Source organism: Equus przewalskii, chromosome 29 (assembly GCF_037783145.1).
Source record: "Equus przewalskii isolate Varuska chromosome 29, EquPr2, whole genome shotgun sequence".
NCBI classification, from domain to species: Eukaryota; Metazoa; Chordata; class Mammalia; order Perissodactyla; family Equidae; genus Equus; species Equus przewalskii.
Window position 1 is genome coordinate 20,367,678 of NC_091859.1, and position 22,219 is coordinate 20,389,896.

Sequence of the window (22,219 nt, forward strand, 5' to 3'; positions counted from 1 at the left end):
GAGACCCACTTTAAGATGAGGGTGGTGGAACCTCCACCCCAGCCACCTTAGAAGAAAGCCGAATTAAAAACCAATTCAAGGGGGCTGCCTGGTGGCGTAGCAGTTAAATTCACACACTCCGCTTCAGTGGCTGGGGGTTCACCGGTTCAGATCCTGGGCGCGGAACTATACACTGCTCATCAAGCCACGCTGTGGCGGCATCCCACAGAGAAGAGCTAGAAGGACTTGCAACTAGGACATACAACCATATACTGGGACTTTGTGGAGAAAAAAAGGGAGGGGAAGATTGGCAACAGATGTTAGCTCAGAGCCAATCTCCTCACCAAAAAGCATACTTTAAAAAAAAAAAATTCGAGAATCCTTTTTTTTTCCTCCCCTCCCCCAATCCTTTATGTCCTCAAATGGGTGAGGGGTTCAAGAGCTTATGGAGAGTTCCCAATCACTCGCTATGGAAGTCCTACATACAATGACCTGGCTTTGGAATTTTATCTTTGTATTCTGGCATCTTGCTCAAAACTTTGGTTTAGCCACCCACCTCTGAAATGCTTATTCATAAGAAAAATAAACCTCCATTGTTTTAGCTCAAGAGTCTATTTCCAGCTGTGGAAAGCAGCTGGACCCCTTCACCACGCTGAGCTGGCTCCGTGACTCTCCTGACACGACAAAGTCAAAGCTGATAATTTATAATAGTAAAAAATTGCAAATGTCCCACAACAGCAGATTTGACAAATGAAACATGTATATGATGGAAAATTATGCAGCCATTTAAAATGATACTTTAGAAGAATCTAAATATAGGAACATAGGAAAATGTTAATCTTTTGTTAAATTATATATATGCAGAGGAAAAAGAATAACAGGAAGTACGCCAGAAAGCCAAAGTCAAATCTGGATGACAAATGTAACACACATATATTGTACACGCATAGAAAATAGTGGATGCACAAGACATAGATACCAGCAGCTGCCTCGGGGAGGGGCCGGGGATCGGGGTGGGAGGAAGGGAGCATTACTTTTGAAGTTTTCAACCATATGCATGGACTCCTTTTTCAACTAAAGAAACGTAGGTTGTTTTTTTTTGTTTGACACTTTTGGAGGGAAAAGGATAATAATGGTTTTTTTCTGGGTAGAAGAATTAATGGAGATCTTTTAATCTTCTTCTTTGTTCTTTCTGTATTTCCAAATCATTATGTATTTCTAAAATAATCAGAAAAAAAACCCCCCACAATAAAATTGCTCTTCCTCTCCCTGTTCCCTTCCTGGACAATTGAGTGCTAAAGCCATGAGTGATGAGTGGGGCACAGCAAGGTAGGGATCCATGGGGGCGAGGGGGGAGGGGGTTGGTGGCCTAGAGTCGGGTAGTGGAGCTCAAGCAGGGTGATGAAGACACAGGGTGGGGTTGGCCTGGCACAGGCACTGAGAGCGCAGCAGGGCGAAGAGGCCTTGCTTGTACGTCAGAGTCTGAGCGGGGGGGATGGCAGCCCCGCATCGGGGTGGCCCCCAGCCAGGGTGTCTCAGACTGCACTAGGGTGAGGAGGGCAACCCAGTGGAGAGGCAGCCTGATGGCGAGTGTTAGACCCCAGAGCACTCACACGGGGGAGGGGTGGGTGGCAGAAATGGGAACTGGGTTGCCTACAGGGCGTTAGGCAAATGAGTAAGTATATTAGAGACAAGGGAAGCCAGTGTTTCATGTTGGAGAAGAGAGTTGCAAACATGGAAAAGGAAGAAAACTTGAATGAATTCAGGGGCGTCGGACTGGGATCAGAGGTACCGGTGTGCACTCATGGTTTTCAATATCCAGACAAATGCAGAAATAAGCATAGACCTATGTGAATATATGTGTAAACAAATACAGACGCTGCCTTAGTCAGCTGGGCCACTAGAATAAAATACCAGAAACTGCGTCGCTTAAACAACAGGCATTTCTTTCTCACAGTTCCAGAGGCTGGGCAAGTGGAAGATCAAGGTGTGGCAGATTTATGGCCCCATGGGGCCCCTTCCTGGCTTAGAGACGGCACCTCCTCACTGTGTCCTCACCTGGCCTCTCCGCAGGGCACGTACACAGAGAGAGGGATCTCTCTCTTCCTCTTCTGATAAGGCCACTAATCTCATCATGAAGAAACCACTCCAATGACCTAATCCAACCCAAAGGCCCGACCTCCAAATATCGTCTCATTGCGGGTTAGGGCTTCAACAGATGAATTTTGGGGACACTAACATTCAGTCCATAACAGACGTGTATGTGCACAGATCATATTACACATTGTACACACACACATACCCATACACAAATGCTATGTGCATTCCCTCCCTCCGACCACTGAGAGGGCCTGGGAGTGCTGACACCCCAGTAGCAAAGAGCAAAGCCAGCACCTAGAGCTTGCCTTTTAAACACTATTTTCCACTAAAAGGAACCCAGACTCCATGCAAAAACGGCCATTTGCAGGTCTAGGGCAGGCAAAGTACAAGATGAGCCTGGAACATCTTGTGCCAAAAAAAGCAAGGGGTGCTCAAAGAATGATAAGGACACAGCAAAAGGACACAAATGACAGCTTGAATGTGTTTCCAATGGCCAAACAGGGGAAAACATGTCATTAAAATGAATAATAATCATCATGGATTATAACCCTTTGAATAAAATAGGAAGCCATGAGGCCATAGTGATATAAGTAAATAAATGAATAAATTGAAAGTTCGATGAGAAACAGGAGGCACAAAGTACCTCCCCACAAAACACCTATTAATTATCAAGGGGAAAATGTCTTTACAGTGAAGGAGGCTGGCAGACACCACCCTAATCAAGTGATCAAAGCAAAACCATCAGTTATGGGACACACTGAGACTGCGGCCCACCTGACAGGATGCAACGAGAACAGGGCGTCACTTCTGTGACATTCCTGCCAAAGATGTTTAACCTGAATCTAATCATAAGAAAACACCAGACTGAGGCAGATGATACAAAATAACTGGCCTGTAATCTTCAAAAGCACCAAGATAATGAAAGTCAAGGAGAGACAGAGGAACTGTTTCAGGCAGAAGGAGACGAAAGACAACTAAATGAACTCACAATTCTGAACAGGATCCTTTGGCTGCAAAGGACATTACTGGGGCAACTAGGGAAACTTGAATGGGGTCTGAGGATTGGATGTCAACAAGAGAGCTATTTAATTTCCTGATTTTGATGGTAGTATCATGGGTATGCAGGAGAATGTCCTTATTTTTAGGAATTACACAGTAAAGTATTTGTGGGTGACTGGACATCAGTTGTCAACTTACTCTCAAGTGGTTCAGGAAAAATATAATTCTTTGTACTGAAATCGAACTTTTCTCTAAGTTTGTGATCATTTCAAAATTAAAAAAAAATTTTTTTTCAATCAATAAATTCTATGTACCTAAATGAACTAAATATCTCTAAATGTATAGTATACGTGGTTATATACCACATATGTATTTTCTTTGTGCACTACTAGCATATAAATATCCCTTATACGTAAATGTATAGCCTGGGACCTAGAAGCTGACCTAGACCCGGTGCCAGATTGGAGGCTGGAAGCCCCTGGAGTTCCAAGGAGTCTCCAGTGAGAGACGCCGGCCTCGGGAGCATGCAGGACTGTAGCTGGAGGCTGGGCCCCTCCCTGTAACACCTACCCCGTCTATTCCGAGATAATGGCTTCCAAACACCCTAGAAAACTCAGAAACTAGAAATTCAAACTTTCCAATATTCTGCCCCACTGTCCTCAGAAATCCCTGAAATCCCAGATAGTCTATTTCAGGATCCCCAAGGCAGGTCGCAGCTTCGTGCCCCTGATGGGGTGAAGTGTAAAGTGAGAGGAGGGCAGCCAGCAGCCCATCCCCAGGGCTGTGGTGGGATGAACTCACAGAACCCATAAAACCCCCACGCCCTGTGCCCAGTAAACAACACAGGCAATGAACAGGAACTGTTCCTCTTTATCAGTGAAAAGTTCATGTTTCCTTGTTTTGATTCCAGAAATGTGGTCACCATTTCGAGAAAAGTGAAAAGTACCAAAAGCCAGTCTGGCGCTAGGCTCTGAGGTGTGCTCTATTTTCAGCTGGGGTGGACTTTGGACCCCAGCAAGGTTTTATGAGACCTGCTTTATGGCCCCAGACTTCCTTCCTTCTGGCACCAGCGAGGGGAGAAGGGCAGGGTAGGGCCAAGGGCGCGATCTGGAACACGAGGTTGAGGGGAAGCTTCAGAAGTGGCATTGTTCTAGTTAGATATCTTTACCCTTTTGCATGGGGGTGGGGTGGGGGAGGGTTCGTCTGGTAGAAAGTTTGAGTAAACCCAATTCGTATTCAATAATATTTATTGAACACCAATAGGAATGGCAGATAAAGAAGAGAGAGACATGGTCCCAGGCCACCAGGGGCTCACCATCTGGTGGGGAAGGAAATAGCCCCACTAGAGATTTCATTCCCACACGCTATAGCTTCTCTGCTCATGGCATCTATTGGCCGTGCTGGCACTCAGTGAGGTCCTGGGGAGAACCAAGGCGCAGGCTACGGCTTGGGCCACAAGGAACGCACTGTCTGCTAGAGGAGACAGACGTAAAACCAACACTTCCCAATCATTAGGATAACAGGATTACAACAGAGCATTCCTTCACAGAAAACAGAATGGGGAGGGCTTCACGGAGCTGACGTGTGAGAGGGTCTTGAAGAATAAGAAGGAGAAATGTGATCATAGGCAGAAGGAAGGACTTGCACGTGGCCCAAGGGTGTGAAATAGCAAGGTGGGTTCTGGCCGGCTGTGGAGCCTGGGGCAGGAGGTGGGGCATGAGCCTGGGGAGTCGGGTGGGCTCCAGTACATCGAGGACCTTGTGGGCTTCCCTCAGAAATTCAGACTTGACCCTGTGGGCGTGGGAACCCCTGCAGTGGAACAGGCTGATCTGATTTGCATTTTAGAAAGATCACACTGGCAGTCATATGGGGAAGGGACTGGGTGGGGGCAAATCCGGAGCCCAGGGGACCATTTAGGAGGGTGTTAAACTGTCCCGGGGAGAAATAATAGTGCCCTGAACCATGGTAGTGGCAGGTGGGATACAGTGAGGAGAACAATTTGGGGGTTATTTAGAAGGCAGAACCGACATGACTGGGTGGTGCTGGTGAGGAAGAGGAGGACGCCTCTGAGGTTTCTAGTTTGGGGGGATGGGTGGACGGCGATGAAATTAGGTACAGAAAGAGCAGCTTTGACGCAAAGGGCAAAACAATGATCTTGGTTTTATATTTTGAAGAGCCCTAAGGATATCTACATAGAGATGAAGGGTAAATAATTGGAAGTATGGGTCTGTGGCTAAAAAAAGGGGCAGGTACTCACTCCAGAGAGATGGTGCTAGTCACAGAGATGACGGTTGAATCATGGGGAGTCTGTACAAAGGGGGTGAAATGCAGACTAGACAGTGATCAAAAGTTGCAGGAGAACCAGAGAGTGAAGTCAAGGAAACACTCAAGGGAAGCAAAATGCTTCAATTACGGAAACATACAGGCTGCAAAGTGTGCACCCTAGAAGCAAACGGCTCATTGGTAACCCCACTGAGAGAAGTTTTAGGTGAGTTTTAGTGGCTGACATCAGTTTTTAGTGGATGAAGAAGTCCTGGGAGAGGGGAGTGGAGACTATTCCTTTAAGAAATGTGGTGGTGAAGGGGAAGAGAAGGAATACTGAGTGGAGGAAAGGCAGGATCCAAAAAAGTGGGTTTAGAACAGCTGCAGTGTGGACAGTTGTGCAAGTTGAAGTGAATTCATGGAAAAACAGACATTGAAGGCACAGGGCTTGAGGACAGAGGAGCAAGCTCTCAAGATGTGGGGTGGGGAGAAGGCGAGCACAGGTGGGAGGGTCCATCTTGGATGGGGGGATGGAGAAGCATGTGGGAGGGGGCCGTTGAGAGAGTTCAAGCCTGATGAGTAGGGGTCCCTGTCCTCCTTGTGGCGAGAGCCACTGGGGAAGGGAGCTCCAGGAGAGGGGAGCCTTTTCCTTGTCCCTTGCTGTAGGAAGACACACCGAGGCCCCAGGTGGTGAGGACGCCCCAGGCTTCCAGTAACGCTGTTTCATCAAGCTGGGCCCATGGGCCTGGGCGCAGGTGCAGTGAACAGCTGGCCTGACCCGGGGTTGTGACTGGGCAGGGTGGCATGGGCGAGGGCTAGGGGTCAGGGCACAGAGGCCACCTGTGAGAAGCTCCTCAGGGATGCGGAGGTGCCAGCAGGGGAGGCCGTGTTGTGTGCTCAGGGCTCAGCATCCCGCAAGAGGTGTTACTCACTGCTGACTCAGACCCAGGTGCTCATTTGCATGTTATTCATTTCAAGCCGAAAGGAGCAGGAATCCCAGGAGCATTCACTCCCTTTGCAAACAGAACCACCCCACATCATCCTAGTGCCCCTGCCGTGTTCTGCATGTCTCTGCCCTAGAAATATTTCCACTTGGCCCTCTGTGAAACGGAGCTGGGAAAAAACACTCAGGAAGTTCATTTTCTGAGAATATCGAGGTTAGGTTTAATTTTAGGTGATGTGCTTAGAGCATGGCCCTTACCACTGCTGAGTATTATATTATGTTTTTGCTTATCATCCGTCTCCTCCCACCAGACTGTAACCCCCGTGAGGACAGGAAAATTATTCTGCGTCCGTGTGCCTAGAGCAGTGCCTGCCACACAGTAGCTGCTCAATAAACACACTGAACAACTGAAATCCCTGTTCCAAGAACTTTGTCTAAACCTCACAACCCTGGGCATTTAACCTTAGGAAAGGGAGACTCTGAGAGGTTAGACACGTTCCGCAGGTTAATCAGACTGCGGGTAGGTGGAGGCCTCCATGGTTTCAAGCTGGACCTCCCACGTGGGATGCAACAGTTCGGATGCTACTTTATTAGCAATAAAGGTGACCACTCCTGTGACACTCATTCATGCTGACCCAACTCTGTCAAGAACATACCTCGCAAGAACAAGTAAAGGCATTGATTACATTCAAATATAAATAGCTGCCAAGGAGCTGAAACGCCCTGACTGGCTGGATAGCTCAGTCCTGCCCCGGGAGGACAGGCTGATATCCCTCAGCCCGGCTGGGAGCCCGAGCAGAGTGGAGAGCTCTCAGGGAGAGTGTGAACCAGCTCTGCGAACTGGATACCGGAGGACGCACCGCAGCTGGCCAGCCAGGATCCCTGCCTCCAAGAGGACCAACCACAGGCTCCTGCCCACACTCCAGCTCTGCCAAGACAGCCAGCCACCAGCCTTCAGCCTCCTTGTGTCCTTCCGGCTTTTCCTTTGAGGAAAAATACTTGTGAGTGACTGAATGGGCCTCCTCCATCCCAACTCCATACATGGTTCTCATCGACTCTTAGGTGACTGTTTCTCCTTGACGCGGGGAAGCCCTATGCGTAGCAGGAAGTCATCTTGCTACACTGCTGACCGTGGGGTCTAGGGAAGACCAGCTCTCGGTGAATTCGGGCCTGTGACTGTCTCCCTGCCAGCTTGAGCCACTGTGTAGGGGTGTCTATGTCCTGTCGGTGGGTCTGTCTACAGTTCCCTGCAGGTAGAGGGCCTGGGATTCAAGCCACGGGAAGGATGACGAGTGAACAGCAGTTCAAACCACTTCTGGTGGAAGCACCCAGTGGAAGGCTCCATCAGCATCACTGCTTGTGGTGTGGACAGTCCAAGACTCAGAGAAGAATCCAGGCTTCTGAAAGTTTCTTTGGCAAATGGAGTCCCTTTACCGTTAGTACAGACCAAGGCATGACTCTGCTTTCTTTCTACTACTCAGTAGCTTATTTCTAAGCAGAAAAGACAAAGGAAAAAAATCCAATTCCCAGTGCCTGAGCCAGAGCAGAGTAACCACCAAGAAAACAGCTGTTAACACGGCTGACACTCATTCCTGTTAGCTGCTTCAGTCAAGTTAAAGACCCGGCAGGGGAGAAATTCTGGCTGGCTTAGCAAGGAGAGAAATTGCAGAGGTAGCCACCACAGATGGTAGCAGATGTCATGGAGTGCAGAGCAGAAGCCACCAGGGACGCCACCGTCTCAGAGCTAAGCAAAAAAGCTGATAAATACTCAGCTAAGCCAAGTGCCAATTATATACCCTAAGAAGTTCAGGAAGCCAGGGAGGGTGTAGAAGTTTCTTTAATTGACAGCTTTCCATTCTCTTCATCCACAAATCTCTCAGTCCACGTCTCTTCAAAGAATGAGGATAAAGACCAGCTTCAGGAACTGCCCTCACCATAGTTCACCAGCCGGGCAAAAGTGTAAATGCACAATCTGCAACTACAGTACTGACTGCTCCAGTCCTAGGGTTAAAAGGGACCCCTTCTAGGGCTCCAGGGGAGTCATCCACCTCGCAGGACCTGGGGTGACTAGAAGCCAATTGCTCAATCCCCTCTTTTTTCTCTTTTTTTTTGTGAGGAAGATTGGCCCTGAGCTAACATCTGTTGCCAATCTTCCTCTTTTTGCTTGAGGAAGATTGTTGCTGAACTAACATCTGTGGCAATCTTCCTCTATTTCATATGTGGGACTCCGCCTTACCATGGCTTGATGAGAGGTGCGTAGGTCCACGCCCAGACCTGAACCCGCGAACCCCAGGTTGCCAAAGCAAAGCATGCGAACTTAACCACTGCACCACTGGGCCAGCCTCTCAATCCTTTCTATTATAGTGCAGGGTAATGTTTACCAGTGTAGGCTCCAGAGTCACACCAGCTTGGGGACGAATAAACAGTTCCACCATTACCTGCAACACGATGTTGCTAGTCATTTAGCCACTCTGAACCTCAGTTTCTTCATCTGTTAAGCAGGGATAATAGTGCCTATATTATTGGGTCTTAGAACAATTACATGCAAAGCATTTGGCACAGAGCATTGTACACAGTAAATGCTCAAAGGATGTTAGCTGTTACCCCACATCTATGAGAGCCCAGAGAGGTGCTGTTTGGTATCGCCGTGATAATTCTGTGTCCTATAAATTTCTACATCTCATCGTCGTACCTATTGGAAAGTAACACTGTATGCAGGGCTGTAGATAATCTGCCATCTTGTGATTGCAAATTAAGAAAAGCTATTATTATGAATTGCCATTGAGGCTTTAAGTCACTTTGTCAACTTGTGACTATGGACATTCTCAGGAGTCCAAGCTAATTTTTTCCATTAGGAGTCCATATACTATTCAAAATTGGAAAGCATTACTTTATTCTATAGCAATATCTTTCATTATTGGCTAGAACCTGACTAACCAAACTCTCTTCCCATCTCTTAATATTAAGGAAACACAGACTTGATAAGGTGTTTTCCTTAAAGCAACATTTGGGAGTATGCTGAGCTGAACACACATTTAACGCAATCACTTCCATTTTCTGTATTTACATCTTCAGGCATCAAATGACAATGTGTGTACAAAACAACAGTGGAGTCCCATTAGATTCCCAAATATTGAAATACGCTCTGTTTGCCAGGACAAGGAATGGGCTGATGTATCTATGAATTTTTCTATCATCTAAGCATCCTGGTTATTTTATTTGTGCAGGGTGGCTGCTGGATGACCAATGGAGAAAATTGCACAGGGTATGGAGGTGACTAGAAGAGGAGAGCTAAAAAGGCAGAATCAGGAAAAGGCAAAGAGAGTCGAGTCCCTCCTTCACTAGCTCTGACCTCGGGACAAGCGCATGTGTCTGAGCTTCAGTTTCACCCGTATAACAGGGACGATGATGCCTACACCAGAGGACTGGTTCAGATGAGTGACCACACTACGAACACCGAGTGCCTGCAAACACCACACAAAGGAGAAACCCACTAAACAGCCTGCTTCAGTCAGAGGGGTCTGCTCACTCCTGTGTGCACACCTGTCTTGGAACTGACCTTGTTCTTGTCTTTCTCACTCCAGCTCATGATGTCTCCTGCTTTGCCCTCGGCGTCCTTCCACAATCCTTTCCACAACACTAGGACACATTTCCCAGCCTTCCAGGTACTGACTGTGAATAAAGCATCCTTCCCCCATGCGCCTAGGGCTCAAGGACCGGGCTGCACATCACAGGGACAACTTTCTATGGAATAGACTTGAAATCAGTTTAAAAATTGATTACAGGGTCGGGGGGGGGGGGAGAATAGGTGGAGCCAGAGGGTTTTTAGGACAGTGTAACTACTCTGGGTGATACTAGATTGGTGGATACACATCAGTACACTTTTGTCAAAAGCCATAGAATATACAAGAGTGAATCCTAATGAAAATGATGGATTTTGGGTGATAATGACATGTTAATGTAGGTTCATCAACTGTAACAAATGTACCCTCTGGTCGGGGATGCTGATGGTAGGGGAGGCTATGGCTGTGGGGGACAAGGGGTACGCGGGAAATCTCTGTACCTTCCGATCACGTTTGCTGTGACCCTAAGACTGCTGTAAAAAAGTCTACTTAAAAAACTGATTATACACACACGTAGACAAGTTTGCTATTGAGATGGGCTCTGACCAATGTGAAAATTTAAGAAATCTAGCTCTTTATTTAACATCAAAGCTAACATCAAGTGTTTGTTTAAAAAAATAACGGCTCCTGCTTTGAATGGGATGAAGATCTACAGAGAATTCACAATTTTAGGCTGACACAAAACTATATAGGATCCCACAAAATGGAAATTCTCCACAGACCTCACAATAAACACTTCCAGTTTCTACTTTCAGAGCTGCTAACTACTGCCTAAACAGATCTTCGTCGGAAAGCACGTTTTGTTGAAACATTTCTCTTAGGACAAACACAGCTTTAAATAAATTAAAATTGTAACACATAAATCGTTCCCAAAACAATCGAGGTACATTACTTTCCAGCTTCTTATAAACAGAGAATTGTACTGACTTTAGAAAATCGCAGGTTAGTTCTGCTTTACAGCTTATGGGTTACCAAACTCTTATTAACTGTACTATTTTTCTTCTAGCTTCTTGAATACTTCTGATGTAAACAGGCCAATCTCATTCTTCCCAGGGATTGGTCTTTTTAGGTCAATTCCTTCCTCAGCACACGTGCTACACTTCTTGCAATCTCTCTCTCCAGATAAAGCCCTGAATTTTAAATAATGCCATTTTGTCTTACCCCTACCCCCGTTCCTCAAAATTATAGAAATATGCAAAATAGGTTGTTTAATCACACATTCATATTAACAAGTATATTTAAATGTTTTCCCCAACCAACATAATTAGATTTGGATTCAATACAAAAACGTTCCCATTTGATGCAAAATAATTCGGTATTTCAAATCCAAACAAAAAGGACAAAAGTAATTAGTTGCCTGAGGGAAGCTGGTTCCCCTCGCTATTATTGAACATAATTAAACCTGATGTGCCAGAGAAATAGCAGGGCAATAAACATACATAGTGGGGCAATATTCAAACGAAAACAAGAGTGACAAAGTAGGAGAGGAGCTAGAATCGCATGGATGCTAATTGACAGACAGGGATAACAGCATTACGGGCTGAAATGCAAAGGGGAGCAGCGGCAGAAGACTTCAGTTTATCAATAGATTACAACAACTATGTAAGCAAAACCACTAATGGGACAAGCTAGAAACCTGGGACTGATCCTACTTTCACTGTCCAAAACCAGCAGTGGAGTCCTTTTGTTTTCTGCTTCATTTCAAGTTTGACTTTTTTGCGGGGGTTTGGGGGAGGATGTTTTGTTCTGGCTTAATCATACTCAAGATATAAGCTGGACTAACCGATTCAAAACCCACAAGAGAGTATTTTTAGGTTTTTGTTTTGTCCTCAGCAAACTATCATTATCTTGGTGATCATGAAAATAATATGTCACCAAAAAGCCCAGTGCCAGAACCCAAGGGCCAGCGTCTTAAATTCCTCACGAATGTTCACTGAGTGTCCAATAGCTGGTGTCATCTTTAGGCATGCACGAGACATTTACCACCTGTGAAAGGTGGGGGAAAAGGGCGTTGGCTTAAGTGCAAATTAAATATCCAATTCCAGGATACGTCATAGCTAGATCACTGTTTTTAATTGTATATTTATAAAACTTTATTTAATCTTCTTACACAGTGAAGAAAACAAGCAGTAGAGGGGGTTCATTCCCAAAGAAGAGAATAAAAAACTGCAGAGAGAGAGTGCAAGTCTCCTTGGAGTATATAATCTTATTAAATAGCTTCAGGAACTTTCAGCAAGACTCCAAAATAAATATGCCGTGCAGGCTGAGCACATCCAGGTGAAAACAACATTATTTGATATTTAATGAGAATCATTGGAAATATGAATTCTTTAAAAAGAATTCATGACCAGGTGGGCTGATTTAGACGCCATGATACTTCTGAAGAGAGCCAGTTTCTAGCAGCTTCTGTTAACCGCTCTAGACTGGAGGGGGCGGACTGTGTTCCTTTCCGTCGTCTTCTCCACTTCTCCCCCTGGGGAGGAGACTCACTGTTCACAGGTCTGGAAAGCGCCAAAGCAAACTTGCTAGGCTGAGTGACGAGCGGAGTGTGGAGACCTGAGAAGGAACCCCAAGTTTTCTAGAATCCTCCCAGAGCCCTTAACCTCCAGGGCTAGAAATCTCACTCTCCCTAAACTAAGAGCAGCATCTATACCCACCCCAACCCCTGGCATGTCCAAAGTGCCTGAGAAAGATCCATAGAGATCAAAAGGAGCCCACCCAGAAGGCCGCTTATTTTAGGGGTGTAAGTTGCACCCAGCCCTCAGCCCACATGGAGACTGATGCCCACAGATAAAGGGGGATGCCAGCCATTGAAATATAAAAGCAAAAGGAAACATACCATTCTTCCTCCCTTCCTGCCCTGAGCCTGGAACCCTTTTCTGTCCCCTGGATTTGATGTATCACAGTGTATTGACAGCGAACTTGGGGGACGCAGGGAGAGTCTGACACAGCCACGAGATGGGGGTGGGACCAGTAACTCCCTCTTCCCTGAATCCAGAATACTATATAGCCAAAGATTTCAAGAAATGATGTTTATTATTTTAAAAAGCTTGAGTTAGATATGGAATTAGATAGTTGCCTAAGTTAGTGAATTTACTAAAACCAGTGAATTGTAAACTTAAAAAAAAAAGAGAAAGCTCTGAGTTGTATGAGTCTCACACACACTGGACTTGTACAAAATGCTTGACTGTTCCATTCTCTCAGACCATGGCACACTGTCACATTTTTTCAGGAGATTTCCCTAAGAGCAGCTGTTTGCAAAATATTGCACTTAATCTGGGCGATCTGATGTTTCCTAGAAGAAAATGTACACTAACATGTATCTTTCCGCCTTCATATGATGGAGGGGGTGGTGGGCTGAATAGCAGTTTCTGTTAAAATCTTCTCTGTTTTCCTTTTTGTTATGTACACAGGGAAAGAGATTTAAAGGAAAGCATCATCTGGGCTAAAGACAGCGAATGGCATCCCCAAAGAGGCCAAAGATGTCAACTTTGAATGCTCTCACCTCAGTGGAAGTGTGGCCACTCTATTACCTTAGAACTCACTTTCAGTAAGATCCTAAGAGACATGTGGCGACCTTGACTCAGACACTGGATCTAATTTATTCAATTCCCCCTGGTCTTTCAGGGTCCTAAGAGGACCTTCTCCATCCAAGTGAGTTGTTCCCACTGATCTAACTGCCACCCACTTAGACCACATGCCATACCTTCTTCCTGCTTCCAGGGTTCCTATCTCAGTGCACGTTAGTTTAATAAACTATGAGCCTGCTGTCCTTCTCTGAGAAAAAAACCCTGCAAGACGAGCATCATTTGTTTTCATTTACTGAGTAAGCTTTGCAATCCCTCGCAGCCCTGTGAATAAAGTGAATCACAGAAAGTGAATCACATCCTCGAAAGCGGTTTCTCAGAATTAAGATTTGCCGAGACACAAACTCCAGAGCAGTGCTCGCAGGACCCCGAATTAACGTTAAAACCACGATTTGAGGAGGGGTTTGGAAGCATTTCTGCATGCTTTGAAGGTGGGGCATTCGATAGCCTGTGAAAATGAAATCAGGTGTGCAGCTCCCTGGGGGTAAAGAGGCAAAGCCCCATTCATAAACCCTCGTGTCTTACCACCTAAAGTGCAACAGAACACCTAAGTCAGACTTCTGACGGATAAACGGGTGTGTGATGAGATTTCCATGTTACGAAGAGTCACACGTAATTGACCACTGTGGACACTGGATACATATGGGACCTACGGGCATCTGTGGACAAGGGGGACAGATTACTCGGGATTTCCTGTGCTTCCATGGGCCACAAGTATTCAACACAGCCAGCGCCCGTGCTCCTTCCCGTCCCCAAGTCGTGGCACATCCTTGCTGCGTACAGGACTCAGGGAAAATGCACCAGTGGCAACAGTAAAGCTCAATTTTGAAAGAGGCTACAGAGATTGAAAACCCTTTGTCTTCTGCATCACTAGTTATGCAGGTGGTCAATAATCAGAGGTTTACTACGCTGGGCTAGTCAGGCGGGCAGGAAATCTGGTCTGATTAAGGCAGAGAGCAAGGTGGGGAGAGCTCGGAAACAGAGTCACGTTAACCAGGCAGAGGCTGAGCTGGTAACTGCTACCAAGTTCAGAGACTCGGAGTTATTTACAACGCACAGCCCAGTCCTCCTCGTAATCTTCCGTCGGCACCACCTCTTTTTAAAGTTTGGGAGAATGCACAGAGTTTTCTTTAAAATAACAACTTGAAAGAACTGGAGGACAGCAGGCAGTGAGCCTCATCTTGGTATTATTATCCTTTCTATGGCACACAGAATATGGTCCCAGTTTTTACAAAATATTGCAAGAAGAGTCACAGCAAAGAAGGTGCCGACAATGTGGAAGCGGCTCTTCATCATGGGCGAGACGAACTTGGCGATGGTAGACACGCACACCAAGATCACAGTCATGAAGGCCAGGACCACGTTGATGCACTTGCCCAGGAGAACTTTGGCATTCACGGTGTCCGTCTGCAGCACCTGCTGCTCCTGCTGGTGCAGCTCCAGCTTCGAGATGCGAGTCTGGCAGGACTCCAAGGCTTCCTGTAGGCAAGAGGAAGAGCGAGGATCAAACGCTGTTGAGACCACGGGCAATGCGTGAGCGCGTGCTCGGACATGCATGCAAGCCCCCCAGCTCAGAATGCTGGATGCTCAGGCAGCTTCAAATAGCTGAAATGACAATGATGAGGACGATGACAGACAAAGAAGCAAAAGAGGAATCGCAAGGCCTAGTTTATCCTATTGTTCACGGACAGGATGAGCATGTGTGGCAACCATAAGACACCACGAATGAGGAATCAGGGTTAAGTGTTTCGACTCCACCCATATTTGAAATAAAGTGCATAAAATGTTGGCATCTGTTGTACCATAGGGGACAAAACAGAGAAGGGGTGGGGTTCCATTTTGTGATTGCCGACTACCTCCAGGCATGGAGTAGGTGGTATCTCCAATTGCTAGTCCTTATTTCCACTGCTCAGGCCTGCGTGCACCCTAGGATGGAGGGAGAAGTGAGGGGACGGGACTGACCGTGGGGCAACTCTGCTTCTTCCTGCTCTTTGAACACTGCATTCCTCAGGACGTTATGCCCAGATCTCACTCTTTCCAAGGCTTCAATTACTGAGGCACGGGGACTCCGAGCATATCTCTAGCCCAGCCATCTCTTCTGAGATCGACCCACATGCCTCCTTGACATCTCCATCTGAGCTTCTTAAAAGCACCTCAAATGCAACATGGCCAAATGTGGATTCACGTGTTGCATCTACCTGCTACCTGCTGTCAACCGTGTTTCCCTCCCAGTGTTCCCTTCTCAGGGAACCTGAAGCCTGAGAGGCATTCCTCGATACCCCTCTCATCTAATCCACCACCCAGCCTCATTGGTGCAACATCCGCTATCTATCTCAATTGGTCCATTTCTCTCCCCTCCCCTAGTCACCACCCAAGCTAAGTCACCAGGACCTCTTGCTTGTGATAAGCTCACACTAACTTCTCCACACACCCTTGCTCCTCAGCCCCAGTGAATCCATTTTCCACACAGCAACCCAAAGATGCATATCCGATGTCACTCCTTTTCATAAAGCTTTCAAATCTGGAACATGGCCCTTTGAGGTCTTGCACAGCTCAGGCCCAGCTACTCTCTCCTGCCTCACTTAATGCCAGCCCCCTGCCCCCTCACGGGTTCTAGCCATACTGGCTTTTTAAAGTTCTGAAAGGAGCATGTTCGGGCCTTTGTACGTGCTGTGTACTGTGCCTGAAATGTGTGCCTCTCAGCTCCGTCCTCTCTTCATCTCTGGATCTAACATTTGCCTTTCAGGTCCCACCTCGACTGTCACGTCCTGAGGGGGGCTTTCCTGAACCCATCAGACCAGGTCAAGCCTCCCGCCAGCCCTCCTCCCCAACCAAGAGCCCACGGCTGCCTGAGGATGGAGATGAGGCCCACCGTGCTCGGAGCCAGAGCCAGGTGTGCAGCGGGGGCTACGCCCTGGCTGAATACTCCAGAGACGGGGTGCCAGTAACGGGCTGTGAGGCTCGAGGGAGGAAAAACCCTACGCCTCTTGGGAGAAAAGAACCTAACTAGAGGCAGTACACAAACCGAGCTCCATTTCGTCCATAGCCCACTGTAACTCATTCACCAACAGGTGTTTGCTCAATTCAAATAGAGACAGCCATCTTTTCAGATTTTAAATAAGCATAATGGCTCCAGCATTGATTTGCTTTTCTTCTGCTGAATATTCTCTATGGGCCAAGGAACAAGGTTCTGTTACTATAGTAACTTTTCATTACACAGGCTACCCACAAAAAGGGTAAAACTTCTTCAGATCTTCACGTTCTAAAAAGTGCTGGTTTTCAACGATAATAGGCATGCGCCCCAGAAATCATGCATTCCTTTCAACCACTTGGGCCCAAGGTTTCCTTCAGTTTAGGCAAGGCACGGAAAAGGTGACAGAACAAGACAAAAGATCAACATTTCAGGCATATTCATTAATCTTGGATTGGGCAAATGAATTACATATCTAAGTAGACTGATCCTAGAATTGCCTTAGAATTGCTGTCAAAGTTTTCAACCAAAAGAAAACTCCAAGGAAACTAAGTAGTGAATTGCAAGGAATTTGCAGCCCTTAGTGGGTCCAAGCTCCCACTAAGACATATTCAGCCCCACAATCTTCAGTACTTCCTTGGGTCCAGTATTTAACTTCCTGGAGATAGGAACAGAGGAGAGGATTATCTTTAAACCCTTTTAATTGGGAATTCAGGGTTAAAAACAAAAGAAACCTCTATTGCTTAAAACACCGCCAGCCTTGCGTCCCTAGAGGCAACAGCCACTGTCATCTGTCTTGGCCTGTGCTCTTGTGTAACCCTGTCCGCAAGATCAAAAGGAACAAGAAAGAAAGATGAGGCTGAGCAAGCCCAACTGCGAGAAGCCCTGAGGAAGATGGCGCCTCACCAATAGAATGCAAAGAACAGCCAGCATGTATTTTTTGACTGTCTATTAAGTGTCAGGCAAGGATTCAAGCACTTGCCATGTATTATCTCATTTCATCTTCTTGACAACCTTTTGAGGTAGAGCTCATTAATACTTCTACCTTATAGATGAGGACACTGAGACACAGCACAGAGAGCTGACCTGTCCAGGGTCACAGAGTAAGTGGTAGAGGCAGGGTTCTAACCATCATGACCAGAAAGACCCCCCTCCCATCACTCGTACTAATGTCCTCTTTGCAATTCTGAGCTAGAGACGAAACCAGAAAGTGTTGAAACGAATTCTTCTGACTTTCTAAGCTTCCTTTGTGAAGTCCCTCCCTTTATCTTACCCCTTCATCCCTAAAGTATGTTTCTTTAAAAAAGGAAAAACAATATTAACCCAAATTATCCCCTAAATAAGAAAAGCACACATTCAGACACACTCCAGTGGCATCCCAGACATGTTCTAAAATAGAATGATCGAATAAAACTGACAGCACTGTTCACCTGGCAACACTTAACGTTGAAAAGGGGTCACATTTTTCAAACCAGTCAGCGGCGAAGCTGATCTGCTAACCCACAGCAGGGGCAGAAATCCCCAAGTGTCTTCTGCCCCACGATCTTCACAGGCAAACGTTTCCTTTGAGCTCTGAGACTGTGGCTCCCAGAATTGTCCAAGCCAACGACTGGGGTTAAGCACAGGCTCAGGCCTCGACACAGAGGGGAACAAAACGCGGGGAGCCGAGACTCCAGCTCACACACTGTGGGAGAAATCTCTCTCTACGTCTCAGTTTTCTCCCTTGTAGATGTGGGGCTGGAGAAAATAACCACTGCCTACAGAGAAAATTTGTAATGGAGCTGAGCTTTACTTGAAGAGTACATTTTTTCATTTTTTTAAAAAAGGTGATCAATGGAATGTACATTGGTACAGCCACTATGGAAAACAGTTTGGAGGTTCCTCAAAAGATTAAAAATAGACCTGCCATAGGATGTGGCAATTCCACTTCTGGCTGTTTACCCAAAGTAAATGAAATCTAGGAGAGATATCTGTACCCCCATCTTCACTGAAATTATTCACAACCGTCAAGACACGGAAACATGGGGGCCGGCCCGGTGGCACAGCGGTTAAGTGTGCATGTTCCGCTTAAGCGGCCCAGGGTTCGCTGGTTCGGATCCCAGGTATGGACATGGCACCTCTTGGCAAGCCATGCTGTGGCAGGTGTCCCACATATAAAGTAGAGGAAGACGGGCATGGATGTTAGCTCAGGGGCAGTCTTCCTTAGCAAAAAGAGGAGGATTGGAAGTAGTTAGCTCAGGGCTAATCTTCCTCAAAAAAAAAAAAAAAAAAAGTCAGACACAGAAAGATAAATACTGTTGGATTTCACTTACGTGTGGAATCTAAAAAAGTCAAACTCATAGAAACAGAAAACAGACTGGTGGTTGCCAGAGGTGGGGGGTAGGCAGAATGGGTGAAAGCAGTCAAAAGGGACACACTTGCAGTTATAAGATAATTAAGTCCTGGGGATGTAATGTACAGCATGGCAACTACAGTTAACAATACTGTATTATATATTTGAAAGTTGCTAAGACAGTAGATCTGAAAAGTTCTCATCAGAAGAAAAAAATTGCAACTGTGTGAGGTGGTGGATGCTAACTAGACTTCTTACGGTGTCATTTCACAATATCTACAAAAATCAAATCTTTAGGCTGTATACCTTAAACTAATATAAAGTTATATGTCAATTATATCCCCAATAAAACTGGGGGGTGGGGGAGAGACCCTCTAACAGCAAAATAAATTGAAAAGGCGCTCCAGAAGCCCAGGTTGTTTCACTGCACACCAGCAGCACATTAATACTGGAACATGCCCCCGTTTATACTGATCCAGTTACCTCTTCCTTCCATCCATCCCTTCAAGTCCCACCTTCTCCAGGACATTCGCTCATATTCATGACTCAAGGATTATTTGCAAGACCCTGTTCAAGTCCCTTAACCTCTCTGTGCCTTGGTCTTCACGTCTGAGAAATGGGGAGAATGGCAGGAATTACCTTAAAGGGTTGCTGTGAGGAGTAAATGGGGAAAAAAGAGACATGTAAGTGCTTTGCTCGAGCTTGGCCCATGGTATGCACTTGAGTGCTTGGCATTCTTACAGATAGAAAGCTGTTATCTTACAGATGAGTGGACAGCCTCAAGCTTTGCTCAGGGCCACACAGCTGGCAAGTGGCAGACCTGGGGCTGAAATCCAGTTTGACCACTAACGACCGATGGCTCCACTAGTCCACAGCTTGCTGGGCATCGCATGACTGAATTTCTGTGGCTCTGAGTGTCTGCGCCATGTAATCTGGCCCTTGCTCACGTTGTCGTGAGCTGTTTCGCAGCTGAGCTACTCCTGACTCCCCATCTAGGCAGTAAAAGCTTCTTGAAGGCAACGTTTGTTTCATGTTTTAAAATTTTTTAAAATTTTGGCGTTGGGGCCAGCCCCATGGCCCAGTGGTTAAGTGTGTGTGCCCTGCTTTGGTGGCCCAGGATTCACCAGTTCGGATCCTGGGTGTGGAACTACACACCGCTCATCAAGCCACGCTGAGGCGACGTCCCATATATAAAATAGAGGAAGATGGGCACAAATGTTAGCTCAGGGACAATCTTCCTCATCAAAAAACAAAAAAAGAAAATTTGGTGTTGCTGGGGAGAAAAGGGTACAGGTGATGGATTTGGGGTAGATAATAAATATTTGTCAACTAATTTAGGCAGAAAGTGCACAGAGACTGGCCTCTTTACTCAGTGACATCTGTGCATGAGCTAACGGGGTTAATAAGGTGGAGAAACGTTTGTGCAGAGAAAACATTCTGCTCTATGTGCCAGAAGTCCTTCAGGGCTTCGCGGTACCACACTTAATGTGTTCAATGGAGTCAAGGCTGGAAAGAGCCGCACGAGTGTCTAACGTCAGGGGAAAGGTACCTGGATGTCCCGCGAGCGCTCGTACGCCTGGTAGGCTACCTTCTCCTCGATGCTGGCCAGCTCCTGTTTCAGGTTGGCCGTCTCGTGCTGATGCAGGTCCGTCATGTCATGGAGCTGGTCTTCCAATCGCTCGTACCTTTGCAAAGAGAGCAGCCGATTCTGAGCATGACACTTCAAAGGTCTTCTAATGGCACATTCTAGAATTACGTCCTTTATATCTCACTGCTGCCAGTGCCCCTTGGCTTGTTTTCATCCCCTGGCAGACTGCTTCCAAAAGAGTAAGTCTGGCTGTGGGGAACAGGTCTTTGGATAACACCGAATTCTGGCTCTAGAAACACCGGCAGTCTCAACTCTGTCCTCACCACCCAGTTCCGTGCAAACCAAATCTGGCTTTTCCACCCACATCAGATGAGCAACTTGGCTGGCTGCGGTGACGAGAGGCCAGACCTCATCAGCTGGCGCATTCACCAGGGCCAGCCAGGAGACAGGGCTGTCCGGGCTCCCACTCAAGACAAGGACCCGCTGGCATCTGGGTGCTTCTCCCTCTCCTGCCCCACAGCGCCTGGTGGTTCACGGCCGCGGCTCTCAGGAGCCAGAGAGCCAAAGAGGAAAGAACCAACTCCTACAACGGAGCCAATTCCACTATTTCCCAGGGCGCATACCGATTCTGAATACGTTTTTCAGCTCTTGGAACTTAAATACCAATAAAAAATTAAGCTTGCTACAAATCATAGATGGCTTATCAGGTGGTATTTCTAAAAGTCCAAATCTAAAGTAACTGAAGTACAGAGTCCCGTTCCCATCCCCCACCCATCTCAGAAGAGGAATTTGTCTGGTATCTGAAAACTCACACTGCTTATTTTGAAACAGGAGGTACTATTTGGGGAAGATGATTAGCCTGGAGTGACTTCGATCAACGCTCGTTTTAGATGCTCGTATACGTCACCCGATAGAATCATTTAAAAAAATGAGAAACAAAAAACTTAATACAGATTTAACGATTATTCTCAGGCAGCACTTCATTGGTGTCCATTGTTGGTGTTGCAAACCAGTCTTTTAAAGATCCCTTAAAGTGAGCAACAGAGTGAGAGGCTGAATTATAGAGATGACAAACAACTACGTGACAAATGAGAACAAAACCTGCCCTAACTTTATGTAAACGGGTACTTGTGACTTGGGATAAAATTTGGTCCAGAGAGTGCTGCATCCCAGACTCCTGAGATGGAGTCGAAGTCAGTGTTATCTGGAAAAGCGGTGACTCTACAACAGCTCTTACGTGACAAAGAAACCCGAATCAAAGACATATGCGGGAAGTTTAAAAAATGTGTGTCATAAAATATGAGAGCTGAAAAAAGGCACATTTCTAAATTAATACTTACATAAAACCACATGTCAGATGTAAAACATGTAAGCTAAAGTCAAAATTTAAATCTTACAGTATGTAATTGGCATTCACTTTTTTATCTACTTTTCTAGAAGTTAACGTATTCATTTTGATCAGAAAACTTTTGGGGGATCTTTTTCTTGGTAAAACGGTGGAAAATCACCTCCTATCTGGGCATACCCACCTTCCATTAATAAGCTATAAGCACATAAAAGCCAGCCTACACAATACCTTTTAAAATTAGCTCATATAATCTACAAGATTTGAATTTATACTTCACTCTTAAGATTTCTTTGGAAAGCTCTTCATTTAGGGTGAAAAGTTTGACAGGCAAAATATAGTACGTTAAAAAAATACACTATATAAAGACTTCAAGACTGATATACCAAATAAAATCTACCTGGCTGGACAATAAATTAGTGTTTTACTTGACGGTTATTACGGAGGGAAATCAAATAGTGATCTCTGAATTAGTGTAATGAGACTTTAC

At 46.1% G+C, this 22,219-nt stretch overlaps 1 protein-coding gene across 13 annotated transcripts in view; it reads right to left on the bottom strand.

Annotated features, from left to right (window-relative positions):
- Positions 1-10,459: 10,459 nt before the first annotated feature.
- The window catches only part of TMCC3 (transmembrane and coiled-coil domain family 3), a 244,454-nt gene continuing 232,694 nt past the window's right edge, over positions 10,460-22,219 (bottom strand). For all 13 annotated transcript variants that reach the window (XM_070599501.1, XM_070599507.1, XM_070599506.1 and 10 more), the window contains 2 exons: positions 20,346-20,481; positions 10,460-14,972 (listed from right to left, as the gene is read on the bottom strand). In XM_070599501.1, coding sequence (XP_070455602.1) covers positions 14,670-14,972; positions 20,346-20,481 — 439 coding nt within the window. In that variant the 3' untranslated portion in view covers positions 10,460-14,669. The remainder of the gene's footprint in view (positions 14,973-20,345; positions 20,482-22,219) is intronic.